Source organism: Gobius niger, assembly GCF_951799975.1.
Source record: "Gobius niger genome assembly, chromosome: 8".
In the NCBI taxonomy this organism is placed as follows: domain Eukaryota; kingdom Metazoa; phylum Chordata; class Actinopteri; order Gobiiformes; family Gobiidae; genus Gobius; species Gobius niger.
The window spans coordinates 19,225,251-19,240,877 of record NC_136859.1 but is presented as its reverse complement, the minus strand read 5'-3'; the positions used below and the strand labels follow the sequence as shown (position 1 = coordinate 19,240,877).

Genomic DNA, 15,627 nt, shown 5'->3' with positions numbered 1-15,627 from the left:
CACAGTATGGCTCTGCAATGCAAGTAATAAGCAAATGAAATCCTTTCATTTGCCTTCAGTTACCTTGTCTCACATTATCCGTCTGAACTATCCCTGGCACATTTTCTCAGGTCAGCAGAGAAAGCTCTTCTTGTGGTGCCTCAAGATCAAGATGAGACCGAGCTTTTCCTGTTGTTGGCCTCAGACTGTGGAATGAGCTGCCCCTGTGTGTTAGACAGGCTCACCCTGGGACACAGCTGTTCTCCTTGGCATTTAACTAGTTTGGAAAGTTGACTTTTACTGTTAATGGTGTCTTTTTGTGCAACTGTATTGTATTTTTCTTAGTAGATTGCATTGAAAAACACTAAGTTTGTGTAATGACAGAATAATGTTATTGTAAATATATTTTCCAGTTGTTCTTTTTAAGCCCTTATATTGACAGACATTGCAAATTAGACTGGGCTGTAAATGTTGTAGTATTTGATGTTACATGTTAATTGTACATAATTGTCCCTACCAATTAAATCCATGTGTTTTCCCCATTTCAAAGTCACGTTTAAGGCAGACTCAAGGAATAGGATTGGCCTTAAACGTTATTTAGACTCTGCATTATTTATAAAGAGTTTGCTGATGAAGAAAACTCATTTGCACTTTTGTTGAGAGGAGGAATGGTATTTACTGGAATTTGTAACCTTATTATTTTCAATATTTCCACCCATGCGTAAAACACCAATTTGGCAGTTTTCAAAAGAAACGAAGAACTGTGCCCTGTGAGTGCTTCACATACTCACACTGTAATTAGCCTCATATCAACATGAAATAAAATGCTGTGTGTAGTAAATATTTACACTTGGCTGATTATATTCAAAGTGTTTCTTGTACACAGTTACAACTATGTGCATGTTATATGTCCCAGTGTTGGAAGTGTTGGGCTAAATGATTTTGTCATTAGCGGCAGTATAAATATTTGTGTGTGCAGAGCAGATCTGGCTGTGAACGCAGCTTGTTCCCTTTGAACAATAAAAAACTCATGCGCTTATCAGAAAAACATGGCTTCCATCTCTGGAGAAGTTGACAAGAACAGATGTCTCGAATCAATTCTGTGTAGTTTCACTGTTAACTTGTTTACTTATCGGGCCGCCATGATTGCAGCTATGGATATTTGGATTCTTTGATTGTTTTAGCACGTACCCGCGCTCATAACTTACAGCGCGTTCTATTGCATGCACTGAAGTCGCTTAACAATCCACAACTGTAGCTTCCTGCTGTCAGGCCACATTTAGGAGCGTTACCGCAAGTGAAGATTGATTTTAGTGTGTTCTGACTTTTTGTCCTTCTGCGCTTCCTGTTGGGCCTAGAACACATCCCCATTTCATCAACAATTTGACAAATACTGGCCATACTCTCACGCCACAGCTCCTATAAAGAACAGAGACTGACGCAAGCCCCATTCCCCTCTCTGCTTTATTTCTTTGAACAAGGCGCTGAATCATTTTAATTGTGGCATTAGTGGGAGGATTTTTCTTGTTGTCTCTTGGTGGAGAGGCATACAGTATTGACCATGGCTATAGGAGTACCATTACACACTGACAGATTTAGAGTTGCATGGGAGTAAAATGACCTCACCAGTGCAGATGGGATATACAATATCAGAGAAGGGGAAGCTGCTCTACTGTATGCTTTTTAAGCCGATCATGTAAGAGATACAGTAAACTAGAGGCAAGTTGTGCTGATTATTTAGGTGTTGATTTTCACATTTTGATCATATTTGGACCACCACCCTGAACAACAATATATCCATTAGGGCCCCAGTTACTCTATTTCAGCATCACCTACCTACAGCCAATGATCGCTTCTGAGAGGGCCACACTTCCACCAGTGTAAAGAGCCGCACCTCCAAGCAGCCAATCATTGCCGTAGGTCCCACTTTAAGCCTCCATCAATCATGGATCATTCGCTTCCCAGCTGCGCTGCGACTCACCTCCGCCCCATCTCCACCTCTTCTGCCCTCGGCTTCTCCCTGCTGCTTTCTTCATGGGTCTCCATACCACCACCAGTGTCCAGTCTCCGGGGGAAGACATCCCTAACTCCAAGCTGTTCATCCATACTGACTTTCATGCATACATTGATGTCTACCGCCGGGGTCTCATCACCAAAACTAAAATACATGTCAATAAATCTTCCTAATCGCTGATTTTGTCTGTTTGAGTCTATCCAGGTTGAAATGTTTCAGTCATGTTGTTTCATTTGTTTGATGTGAAATAAACAAAAGACTAGAGTTTGCTTTCACAGGGTGTGACGTTTCGGGTTCCAGACCTTCTTAGTTTGGTTGATGGTCATGCATTTTCAAAATATGTAAAATGAGCAGTGAACAGATTTCTCACTGTTCACCTGTTGCTGAACCAATGCTGTCTATGATACTGCCACACCGTTGTTCAACGGTGCAATGAAAGTGAAATACTAACAATAAATAAAGGTGGATGTTCATAAAAGTGTAAAAGTAGTAGTCAGTAAGTTATGGTAAAAGGATGAGTGTTTGCTGTGGACATAAAATGTGGTCTAAAATACAAAGGTTTTTTACATACAGTTGAGTCAAAGTATGAGTCAGTCCAAGATACTGAACACAAAGTAACATTCATAAAACATGGAGCATTAATGGTTCATATTCACTTTTGTCTGTCTAAGGAGACAAACTTTGACAGAATCCATTTTCGCTAATTTACACTTTTTAGTGCCAGTGCTCAATCAAAACTTAATACTTCATGTGAAAGCTGTCACATCCTCCAGGTTTCATTTGACGCCCATCTGTGAGATCTGTCATTAAATTAATGACGACTTGACTTCATTATGACACCTTTTCTGATTTATCACATGCTGCTTTTTGACATATGAGCGATGTGCTGTTTTGCAGGTAACATGTAGCTCCTATAGAACTGACCATTTGTCTTATTCGAGACATTTCTCTAACCACTCTTGTGTGTGTGCAGGTTATGGCTTTGTGGACTTCGACAGCCCCGCAGCAGCACAGAAGGCTGTGGCCTCACTCAAAGCCAGCGGAGTCCAAGCACAGATGGCTAAGGTAAACTAACTCTGATCAAACATGGTGATAGTCAGTGCTTTTATATTTAGCAAACAGTCTCGCGCTTTTACCAAATGTCTCCCACTGTTAACATGAGCTCATGTGAGATTGATAGGTGCAGCTTTGATTAGATCAAAAGATATTGAGCGCGTCTATGATGGAGTTATTGATTAACAACTATGGTCATGATGAGATTATCGATCACATCCTGGAAAGATGGGTAAAAATGGACCAAAGAGCCTTTTCTCCCACATCTAGATAAATATTGTGGAAGAATAATATTTTTTTAAAGCAACTTTTGTCTCTTTTACAGAATGTGTTCAAGTATCAACTCATAAAACAAGTTAAAGTGAGACAGTTTTACGGATATTTGTTATATTGGTTTAGCACAATTCAACATTATTCTGTGAGGATTGGTTAATACCCAGGAGTAATTTTCTAATTTTCTGTGACTTGCTGGCCAGGGGATGTATCCCACTTAAAGCCCATAGAGACCCACCACCATAACAGGGAAAACAAAGATGAATGAATGATTAACGGATGTGGCAAGAACCACATCTGAATAAAATTTCTTATTCAACTTGGCTCGCCGTCAACATACTATCAAAGAATTGGCCATATGATTTATGCACATCCTCGGGAATACCTAAAGCTGGAAACAGTGCCAACTATATTGTCAGTGTGGCTTGTAATGGCTGTATCTCCTGCGTATACATGCCCAGGTATAAAAAGAGCTCGCATTATTCCTTGTGTGAAATGCACATTGACACAGTGGCAGCGCGCCCCTTTTTCTTGTCTCCAAAAGCACATTTAGGCTTGTGTCTGCGTGTCACTGGGAAAGCACGCTGCCAAAACATGTGGGCCTAAGCAGCACAATCACATTAGCCTTCTCCGCTTGTGAGAGAAAGATACTGAATAGCCTGCCTTTGCTTTTAGATTCATTAGAGCTGTATCGCCGCATACTTCCCCCTTTTATAAATGAGAGAGCCGTGCAATTAAAATGGGCCAGTCTTCAGGCACAGGGAGCATCCCATTGAATTAAGCAGCAGCAGGCCTCTGAGCCACCTTTGCCTCGCTCTTCTATTAAAGCTCTTTTCATTAAACTTCCATCTCGTATTCTGTTCCTAACGGCTTGGAGGGCATTGGGAGAAAAGCTAGTGTTGATGTGTTTAGCTGTTATTAAAGAGAGAGCCCTCGACTCTGCAGAGATTGAGTTTTCCACAGGGATGTAATGGAGGCCAAGAAGTCAAATCTAAATGAAATTACACACACTTCTTACTGGTTCACAGACTAATTATGCAAAAAGCCGACTAACTTCCTGATGAATAACAGAAATTTAACTTACCGTATTTTCCGGACTTTAAGTCACACTTCTTTTCCCTAGCTTGGCTTGAGGTGCGACTTATATATCAATATCAATATCAGTATCAATATATCAATATATATATATATATATATATATAAATATATGTATTGCGGGCAGAGGACAAATCTCCAATAAATGACGTCTTCTCCTTGACCTTATATACTCTACTTATAAACACATTTATTGTATTGACTTAGACGATGCCAGCCTGTGTGAATGTCTTGGGCAATGCAATTTACTGCAAAACTGATTGGTTGCATTACTGTCTTACATCGATATGCTCTTGAAACTGAGGAATACTAATAGATCTAGCATTTGCATAGCTTTTATTCCTGTATTTATGTAAAGCCATGAGTCAAGTGAGTTGCACCAACGCTTTCATAATATAGCACTTTTAGACGATCACTTTAATGCAGTCCAGAGGAAAGCAGTAAGTTATTGAGCAACTATGAAAAGTTAATACAAGTTATGGACGTAAAGGAAAGTTTATGTTTATGTCTGGACGTTTTCAGTTACCAAGGCATGACTGATGAGCCGTGGACTCATTTCTGAAAATGTGCTGCTGAACTTACCCTATCTATCTTGGATTTAACAAGGTGACCTGTCTTCTTAAATTCAAAGTGTTTACACATTTTTATAGCGTTTAGAAATTATTGCTTACTTGACGAAATGCGTGTGTTATACAGCTTCATTTCCCATCCATTTAACATTTTTAAACTGTGCTAGAGGAAAAGACAGGACTTCCTTGTAAAAATCAAGGTTCCTTCCTTTGACTTGAGCTAAAAGGAAGTTTGTGAATTTGTGTACTCAAGCAGGTCCCTTATCTCTGGCCTCCTACTTGACCCTATATCCAGGAATAATGTTAACATCAGCCTGAGCGCACCTCCCCTGTACCGAGACCATTATGGCTATTACCATTTTGAGGCGTTACCGTTTTATTGCGACGGCGGTGACATTTGGGAATGAGCCAGTTCTGCAACAGCATGAATGTTTAAGGAACAAAATGTGTTTACAACAGCCAAGCCAAACACAAGAAGCGCCCCGCTGCGATCCTCAATGTGTGTGATACGTGGGGGGTGGAGTCTGCCTGAGAGGCTAAACTCAGGGCAAAGAGTCTGAAATAGCTTCAAATACCCACCGGAGAAGCACCTACCTGCGCAGTGTCTGAAATGTCAGTGTTAAGCGTGTTACAGAACCTTCCTGACATTATACAAGCATTAATTAGGATTAAGCGAAACAGTGGGGTGTGCAGTGCTCAGCAGAAGCGGAATAAATATGTGTACTATCAATAAAATCTGTTCACCTAAATGCACAGTGACCGCATTTTATATTACTGGAGGAGAAGTTGTTTTTTGTGAAACTCGCTCTGGTTTCGGAAGTTAATTTCATTATTTTTTATTTTTTTTGGCCTTTTAAAAAAAATCTCTAATGAATTTAAAGGCACACTGCATAGCATTTTGGCTCATTCTCTTATACAAAACATGCTCCTAATGACCGGCTAGACACACAAAATGCTATTTTTTGCTGTGGGTAATCAAAGAATGGATTTGGATGTGTACCTCACCTTTAAGTCTCACATTTGGCTGCGTTTAGTCGACATCTCCATGGCAACGAGGTGGAAACCGGCCCCCACTCCCAGTAAAGTTACAGTCGCTCACAGCCAATACATGTTTTTTGTTCATATTTTAAACATATATTTCAACAATAAAAATGTGTGTAAAAAGATCAATGCTTGTATTTTATTATTTATTTATTGGGTAAAATGTTACGCGGTGTGCCTTTAAAGGTATGACAGAGGATGTGGTAACAACTGACCTCAACAAATATTTTAACCTCTTAACCCCCGCCTTGACCGAGCACATTTTCTCCAGTTCGGCTTTACCCAAATCTAAAAGCTTCTATACTGGAGCTGATAACTCATAGGGCAGTGTAACGCCCTATGAGTTATGAAAGCAAAGACCTACAAAACAGATTTTTCCTTGGGTGGTCGTCACATTTCGTTGTATTTTTGGTTCTTTTTTTGTCACGTTATTGTTGCGTTTTTGTTGCTTTCTCGTCACTTTTTGGTCGCCTGTTTTGTCGCCTGTTTTGTCGCCTGTTTTGTCGCCTGTTTTGTCGCGTTTTTGTCGATCTTTTAATGCTTTTTTTGGTGCATTTTCATCCTCATTTACGTCTCGTTTTTGTTGTTACATTTGGGTAAAGTCGAACTGGAGAAAATAAGCTTGGTTAAGACGGGTGTTGAGAGGTTAATAACTACTAATACCACTACCTCAATTGCTGTTCTACTGCTTGCTCTGCCATCTCAACTATTATTTACAATCACCTATTTATTTTTGGTTATTGCTGTTCAACTACTAAAATATAATATTGAGGTTTCTTTTAATTTCACCACACTTAATCACCAACAAAATGAAATCAGCAAATAGTAGTTACACTTTTCTCTCCGGTGCATAACCAAACCTTTCATTCTAGCAGACCCCGGATCCATTCTCCCTAGTGCTGCAGATGCGAGGCAGTGGCAGATTGGATGGGAGCAGATGAACAGAGGGGGGAAAAACAGCAGCAGCAGCGGTGAAACAGTGTGTTGGTGTTTGTGCTCTGTTCTTTGTAATTACTGTTGACCTGAGAGATGATGATTGCTACAGCTGTACTCCTCCGCTGCCTCACCTCCGCACTCTCAGACAGCCTTTCTGTCTGACTCCACTCACTTCTCTGCGGAGACGTGCATTTGTCTGTCACTCGCAAATTACACCGTTACATAAGGCCAGCACAGTCAATGTTCAGGTTATACTCTTCTCAGTGTGAAGATTAGAAGTAATTAGAAATGCATTTTTTATTATTGTGCAGCGTTAGATGAGAGATATCCCCCGTGTATCTTACATAGGGTTTACACGGGAAATGAAAAAGCATTAAAGTGCATATGACACATTAGACACAATTTTTGCTGAAACATAGTTAACACAATTTGCTAAAGATTGTGCCCAGCTTTCTTTAGTTTGGCCATTTTTGTGATGTTTATAGTTTGACAGGAAGTGACATAGAAGACGGTAAACAATTTTAAACTGTTGCCGTGTCAAGTCAATGGGGAATGAGTGAGTTAAACTCCTATGTTGCCTTCTTCTATGTCACTTCCTGTTAGTAGCTTAAAAATTCAAATAAAAATAACTTTTCTGCCCAACATTTCTTCCTTAAATATGCTGCTTCACTGACATAAAATGACAATTATGCAACTGATGAACTTGCAACTGACATTATCCTTCAAAATAAGTCATATTTTTAAAAGCATTAAAACCTATCATATGCACTTTAAAGGAATTGTGCCAAAATCAAGGCCTTAAATGTCCATATCCATCCATCCATCCATTTTCTTCCACTTTTCCGTTTCCGGGTCGTGGGAGCAGCTGTTGGAGCTGCCCAAATCACATTGTACCAGCCCCTTATGGCTCCTCCTGCAGGTGGTGGGTCCACAGAAGGACGGCCTCACGATTCTAACCGGGCCTGTTGGTCTCTCATAAGGGGCTTCTGAACCGCTCTTGGTCTGACCCATCACCTAGGACCAGTTTGCCATGGGAGACCCTACCGGGGGCACGAAGCCCCCGACAACATAGCTCCAGGATCATTCGGGCACTCAAACCCCTCCACCACAGTAAGGTGGCGGTTCCAGGAGGGGACCTTAAATGTCATTCAATAAAAAATAAAAATAAATTTCATCAGCAATAAATTGGACTCAGGCATTAAATCTAAATGAATAGGAAAATGATGACATTGCTTAACATTTTTTACTATAGTTCATCGAAAATACCACAGTTATAGGTTAAAAATTGCATTACAAAGCATCAAGTTTGACTTGCTTCTACCTGTATAAACCCTGTGAAAATGCTGAGAACTAGTATGCCACAAAATGGTGTGTGAATTATGTTTGTTAGTCGAGTGGCTCTTGTAACTCAAAAATTGGGGTTAGGGGACCATTTTCAGCCAGCTGTATTTTGCTATTGAATTGACTTTAACAGGGCCAAACTGCAAATTATTTCATCATAAGATGACATTAATATGGGTCGTGGCGTGATATTTTGAAGGTGGGCCCCAAGGCACAGCTGTTGGGAATCATTGACATTGGCGTAGCATGTACAATGTGTCAAGCTTTCCAAATGCAGCAAAAAATGATTATTCATACTCTTTCATTCAAATAGTTAACAGTGACATTCACACAACAAGGCGAAGTGCGATGTGCAGAGAACTCATTAGCTGTAAGTCATTTGTTTGAAATGCTTAAAAGAAGTTAAGGTTAAATTGAAATTGCTAACTTGTGAATTAGCTCTGGTGTGATTAAAACGTACTCCACTTGGAAGTAGAAATGCCAACAACATTATTAGATGTAAATTAATCAAGTGGTTTTCATTAATATGAAACCCAGGCACGTTTGAGAGATATTTTTGTCCTGTATTGAAGTGTCCTTGTGTTTGAATCGTAACGTTCCTAATTTAATTAATCACTTTATACACGTTTAATTGAGTTGAGACTCGTTTCACATGATTTGCAACGCTCCATCCAAATTGTACGCATACATTAAAACTGTGCACTTTCATAGCAGTCACAGATTTCAGATCAGTTTTGATAAAGCATACAGTACAGTGTTTTAAATTTTAGATTAGATTTTTGTTTATTTACTACAACTGTTAATGCTGTTCCGCTTTGTAAAAATGTCTTGCAGTATTACTGAATCTTGTGTTAAGTAAATAAAAGATACATTTATTCGCTATACTCTGATGAAATTTGAGCAGTAAAGTCACCCTGTACTCCCTGTATAGATTTTCACACCTGAACACTACATTTTGAGGGGTGTACCATAACATTCAAGGTCACTATGCTAATTAGAGAGATGCTCGCCCCAGCAGTGCTCCACACCTCTGTCTTCTTGGCTGCCTTCTCTGCTCTGCTTTTGTCCTTGCTACTCTTTGCCTTTTTTGGCCTTTTGTGTCTCTTTTTCTGTGTCTTTTGGCCCAGTTTATTCTTTTGCGTGACTCCCTTGGCTCCATCCGTCCTCGATGTGTTGATGTGGGACAGGTGTAGTATTCTCAGGGGTCATTATCCCGGGGTGAAGTCAGGACACACAGAGAAGAGGTAAACGGCTGTGGCTACACCTACTGTAAACAGTACACTTGGTATTAATGCACATCTGACCAATCGTCAGCCTAAAGTAACCGATCAAACCTATGAGATTGGTTGTCCATCCTTACATGTAAACCTGAGCTTCACATTATAAAAAATCAACTAAAAATTATTCTAATATTGTGTAACAAGGAGGGCATCCAGCGTTGAAAAAAATTCAATAAATTCTGCCAAATCCCTGCACAACACATAAAAGCAGCAGCCGAATGTGATTCTTTTATTCGGTCGTGTTCTCTCGTTTATTTTTGTCCATGTGACTAGAATATTGCTACAACTTAAACGTACACTAAACATACTTATTTGGGGAGAATAGTGGTTCAGATGGTGATCGGATTGACAGTTTAAATCCCAGCTCTCACGAGCACGTACTGTGTTTGTGCCCTTGTGCAAAACACATCCACCACCTCGGACCTCGCCTGTGTGAATGTGGTGTGTGGTGAGTGACTGGTGGTGGTGATGAGAAAAGCCGATGGCACAGATAAATGCCTTGCTTCCATCAGTCTACCCCTAGGGCTGCTGTGGTTACAGTACTAGCTTACCAATACTGAGTAATAATAACCACAGTCTAGTTTTATGCATTATTTTTTTAATGATGTGTCAGCCTGTCATGAGAGCAAATTTGATGTCCAATACATTGAGGCAGGAAAATATTGTGATCAATGAAATTATCACAATTTTTAAATTGCATAAAAATGACAGTAAACCTTTGTTCAAAAAGTCTATTATCATATCTAGAGGTTGACCGATTTATTGGGCCGATATTTGGGGATTTTACAATATCGGCTATAGGCCGATTTAGCGCCGATTAAAGCCAATATCTCTGGGACCGAATGTGGCAGAGACTTCCCGTTTTTCGCATTAGAAAGAGTGAAGTTGTAGCTTTAAAACACACCCTGCTACAGCTTCCTATACCTCATGGAAGCATTGCAATGAAAATTGATGAGCTACAAGTTTGTAAAATACAACTTTCACTAAACCAAAAGTGGATATGGACATGCTGCATGTCATTTTGAAGCACAGAACCTTTGGAGAATTCCATCGCTGAGTTAGTTTTAACCGTGCCGCATCTAGCAACAGTATGCTAATGCTAACAGCAGCTAATCACAGCTGGGACAGAAACTATGAGAAAATAAAATCTGCTGGAGCAGTGGCCGATTGGCATCAGCATCAGCCTTAGAAAAACCCATATTGGTTGACATCAAATCACATCCTAACCATCTCACCACACAAGCTGCAATAAACATGAAGTATAATGTAACCTTCATTAATAAATCAAGTTTTGCAAAGAAAAAATAAGGGGGAAATGCTAATAAATGTACAGACGATAAATACTGAGTCCAAATTATTCAAATTTATTTATAAGATTAGTCGATGTTATTATTATGACAGCCCTAGATGTGTACGTTGTTGCTTTTAAGTGCATTATAAATAAAGCTGGATTTGGATGTAAAAGTACACTGGTACAGGTTTAATTACAGAGGCTCAAAGTAAAAAAGCAAAATAAAACTCCGGGGGAAAAAAAAATCGGTATGTGACTTTACATTACACCGCCACACTGTTTCAACCCTTGCTCATTGTTGAACCCACGGATTAATTATTATGTCTTTTTTCCCCCACTGTTTGTGCCATCCTCGCACATGGTTCAAGGTAGAGTCAGTGGCTGAGAACACACATCATAAATCACGCTCACTTAAAGAGCGCAGGACAGTGCCGTGGCCAAGGGCGTTTACAAAGGCTTCAGAAGTAGCCGCTTTTGTCCGCGTGTGAACCTGCTTGTCTCTGTGAAGCCGGACCACCTCTGGACCTACAAAGAGACGAGGGGGACAATGGAGAGAAAGGAACAGAGCAGAGGAGTGGGAGGCGGTGGAAACCCAATCGAATTAAATGTAATCTGGCCTGAATGTGCACAACCATCAGCTGCTCTCCAATCTTATTAACCCTGCATTACTAGCCAGCCGTGTGTGTATCAGTCGGTGCGTACTGCGCTTAGTGTGTGTGTGTGTGTGTGTGTGTGTGTGTGTGTGTGTGTGTGTGTGTGTGTGTGTGTGTGTGTGTGTGTGTGTGTGTGTGTGTGTGTGTGTGTGTGTGTGTGTGTGTGTGTGTGTGTGTGTGTGTGTGTGTGTGTGTGTGTGTGTGTGTGTGTGTGTGGCGCGGGAGGAGTTAAGTGGATAAGTGATAAAAGAAGAGGAAGAGATGGACAAGATGGCGGAGGAGACAGAGAGAGAGCATGGAAAAGGGACAGCGGATGGACACAGAAAGCAGAGATAAAATTATAGGTTTGGTGTGATTAATGTGGTGTGGGAGAAGCGTGAAAGGAAATAAAAAAGATTTGCGCAGATAACAGTAATCGCCGTGATATGGTGGCACATGGTTGTTACGTTCAGTTCGTAACTCCAAGCCATCTTTTTCATCAATGAGGAGTAAATAAGTGGTGTAATAGTGATGAATGTGTTTTCAAAGAGCGTTCACTGATTTGATTAAGCCTTGCATTTGCGTTATTCATATAACAAACGTTAAACATCGAATAGCAATTGAGCTGGGCCACACCGTTTTTTCCGGACTATAAGTCACTCCGGAGTATAAGTCGCACCCGCCAAAAAAAAAAAAAGCATAATGAAGAAGAAAAAATATATATAAGTCGCACCAGCCTTGGCAACTACCTGGGCATGGAGGCGTAACTGCACCATTTCACAAGCCTCTCCCGGCATTGCGTTGTAAGCGCTCATTTGCAAACTCGTTCCTCTTACTGTGGCCATCAAGCTTTTTTTGTTTTCTTCATTGCAGTAAGAGTAATCTCTGCTTTTCGCCAGTCCCTCACAAGTTTCTCACTCACTCCAAACTTTCTTTCTGCTGCTCCCGTTTTTAAATCTTCAGTGACACAGGAGTAGCAGATACTGGTACACAGGCCTAGAGCGCCCCCTAGCGGCTGTCAGTGTGAATATAACAAACATGTGAGATTATATATTTTGATATATAAGTCGCACCTGAGTATAAGTCGCACCCCCAGCCAAACTATGAAAAAAGTGTGATTTGTTGTCGGGAGAATACAGTATTTAGATTGGATTTATCATAATCTGTTTGTTTTTTTTCCCTTCTGAGGTACATTCTGGCAGAATCGTAAACCCTGCGACTAACCAGCCACGGGAGGTAGTTAGGCTCATAAATGCAAGAGTTGATAGGCACAGTACAAAAGTTCCCCTTTCCTCTCCTATTGCGCATGATACTTATTTGTTGGAGCGGCATACATCCATACTATCTATAGCCAAAAGCAATTTATTTGGTTCACGGTCGTAAATGCTTTATATCATCTTTAAAAAGTGAACATTTTGAAGTTATTTCTCATGTAAGGCTTGCCAAAATCACACAAAAAGGTAAGACCAATTAAGGGCAGTCACGTTGACAGGTCGAAGAGAGGCCATAAAGAGTATTATAAACTGCACTTGGCAGACACGCAGTCTCTCCGCTCTGCTTTTTGGGATTTGCCAACATCTTTGTGTGCTGCACGGGACGCTTTCCAAAGTTTGCATCGTGACCCCGTTGCCGCTGCCTCTATAGCCTCTTGTTCATGTTCCAGTTCTGCGGCTGTCCAAGTCCAACACATTGTGATGATTGGCACTGTAAAACGATAACGTATAGATTTGCACCATATTAGGTATAAGAGACTGAGCATTTTTTGGCGAAGAGTCCTGCACTTACAGCTCCCAAGTTGGACATTAAAATACTCATTGCTTTGTAAAGTACATGGATGAGGCTGATCTCTGAACAGCAAGGAGTAGTGTACAGTGTGGGACGCAGGAAAAACTATTGAACTTCATAGATGGCATAAGTTTAACCTCTTAACCCCTACCTGAACCGAGCACATTTTCTCCAGTTTCCAAATCTCAAAGCATCTTAAAAAAAAGCGTCAAAATAGCAACGAAACCAGGGGGTAAAGAAACAATGACACAATAAAAACAGCGACAAAAACCCGACTAAAGAGTGATGAAAAAGCAACAAAAGAGCAACAAAAAACGTGACAAAAATGCAATGAAAAAGTGAACACGAACTAAACACGTCTTAAAAGCCTCAATAAAGCAACGAAAGAAAAGAAGAAAAAGCAACAAAATATGTCCAAAAAAAACCTACGAAAAACAAGACAAAAAAGCGACAAAACACGCCAAAAAGTGAGAAAATAAGCAGCTACAACGTGACAAAAAAGATACAATCATTTTTCAGTCGAGAAGCTTTTAGATTTGGGTAAAGCTGAACTGGAGAAAATGCGCTCGGTTAAAGCGGGGGGTAAGAGGTTAAAAAAAATAGTGTTTTGATACACCAAATAATGATGCAGCCAAAAGTTTTCCTTTATAACCCCTAATTCAATGTATTAATGTATACGTGTTTCCTAGTTTGCCTACAAATCCTTCTGGAGCATTGAATACTTTTGAAGTTTACATCATTGTGAGGCGAGGTATAACTTAATCCCTCGTTATACATTTATACATCACATAATTAATAATGTTGCATTTATGACATAATAAGTAAAGAGTAGTCGAGCTATTTATTATTGTGTGTCCATACCCCTAATCATTTAATGTGATATTACTATGTTTTAAATACTTCCAACTTGGAAAGACTATTGGAAGAAATGCTTTACTGTGTGCTATACTACAAAAATGTCAGTGCAGTATCTTCTTTGTCCAGTACAATAGAGGTTTTTAGTGTGAGATTTTATGAAGCAAGTGAATGTGATATCGGGTTTCTTTGACAGCAGTCAGATGCACTGCCATTAACATTAAACAACAATATTATACTCTGCAATATAATTAGGCATTCACATATTCAAAAAGTCTTCAATCAATCCGATTGTCAAACTGACAGTTCATTTCCACATGCCAGTCTTCCTACTGCACAATTCAGTTCAAATGAAAATCTCCCCCTCAAAAAATCCAATCACTACCTGTTATCTTTGATCTTTTCACTTCAGCTGTTTATGAACCGGTGATGTCTCATTTAGACATTAAAGCTCCCGGCTTCACTCTCCCCGTAGTTTTACCCCTGGGAGAGAGTACGCAAAACAAAGAGGGAAAAAGCGGCATGTGAAGAATACGAGTAGGCACTAGGCAGATCGGGAGTGGGGGTGGTGCTCGGTTTGATAGAGAAACAGCTCTATAAGGATGGAGATCACTGGAAAACACTATAAAACGCCTCTCCTCACATTCTGGGCCCCAGTGGAATTAGCCTTTGAGTGGGCTGCTGCTCCGGCTGCCTCTGGATGGATGGAGAGATGGAGAGGAGGATGGAGAGATTGATGGTGGGAGGCAGTGGGAAGCCCAACTAGTGAAGGAGGGATGGAGTGGGCTGCTTGAACTGTGCAAAAGAGAAATGCACAGAGAAGGAGGCTGCTGTAAAGAGGGGAATGTAGCAACGTCTTTATTCAGTGGTTCTCAAAGTGTGGCTCAGGAACTGTCGGTGATGCATGTGTTGGTTTTCACATTAGGCTCTGTTCTTTATTATCTTTTCTGTCTTGGCTTGAATCAGGTTCAGGTTTTTTTTTTTTGCTTTTTGCCCTGAAGGTTGTTGTCTGACTGTACAAGTTTTATCATTGTTTATCATTTGGCCTGAATTTTACCCTTTGATTTATTACACTTTTAACTTCTTAACCCCCACCTGAACCCAGCACATTATCTCCAGTTTGGCTTACTTAAATCTAAAAGCGTCTTGAAAAAAGCGTCAAAATAGCAACAAAAACAGGATTTTTAAAAAGCCATAAAAGAGTGACAAAAATGAGATGAAAACGAGGATGAAAACACAACAAGAGTGACGAAAACGAGGATGAAAAAGTAGCAAAAGAGTGACGAAAACGAAGAAAATGTAACAAAAGAGTGACGAAAACGAGGATGAAAATGTAACAAAAGAGTGACGAAAACGAGGATGAAAACGTAGCAAAAGAGTGACGAAAACAAGGAAGAAAATGTAACAAAAGAGTGACGAAAACGAGGATGAAAACGTAACAAAAGAGTGACGAAAACGAGGATGAAAACGTAGCAAAAGAGTG

General features: G+C 40.2%; 1 protein-coding gene across 1 annotated transcript in view; it reads left to right on the top strand.

Annotated features, from left to right (window-relative positions):
• The window catches only part of LOC306967224 (RNA-binding motif, single-stranded-interacting protein 3-like), a 130,312-nt gene that overhangs the window by 58,234 nt on the left and 56,451 nt on the right, over positions 1-15,627 (top strand). Inside the window, exon 4 of the mRNA XM_079562154.1 lies at positions 2,967-3,058. Within this exon, the coding sequence (XP_079418280.1) occupies positions 2,967-3,058 (92 nt within the window). The remainder of the gene's footprint in view (positions 1-2,966; positions 3,059-15,627) is intronic.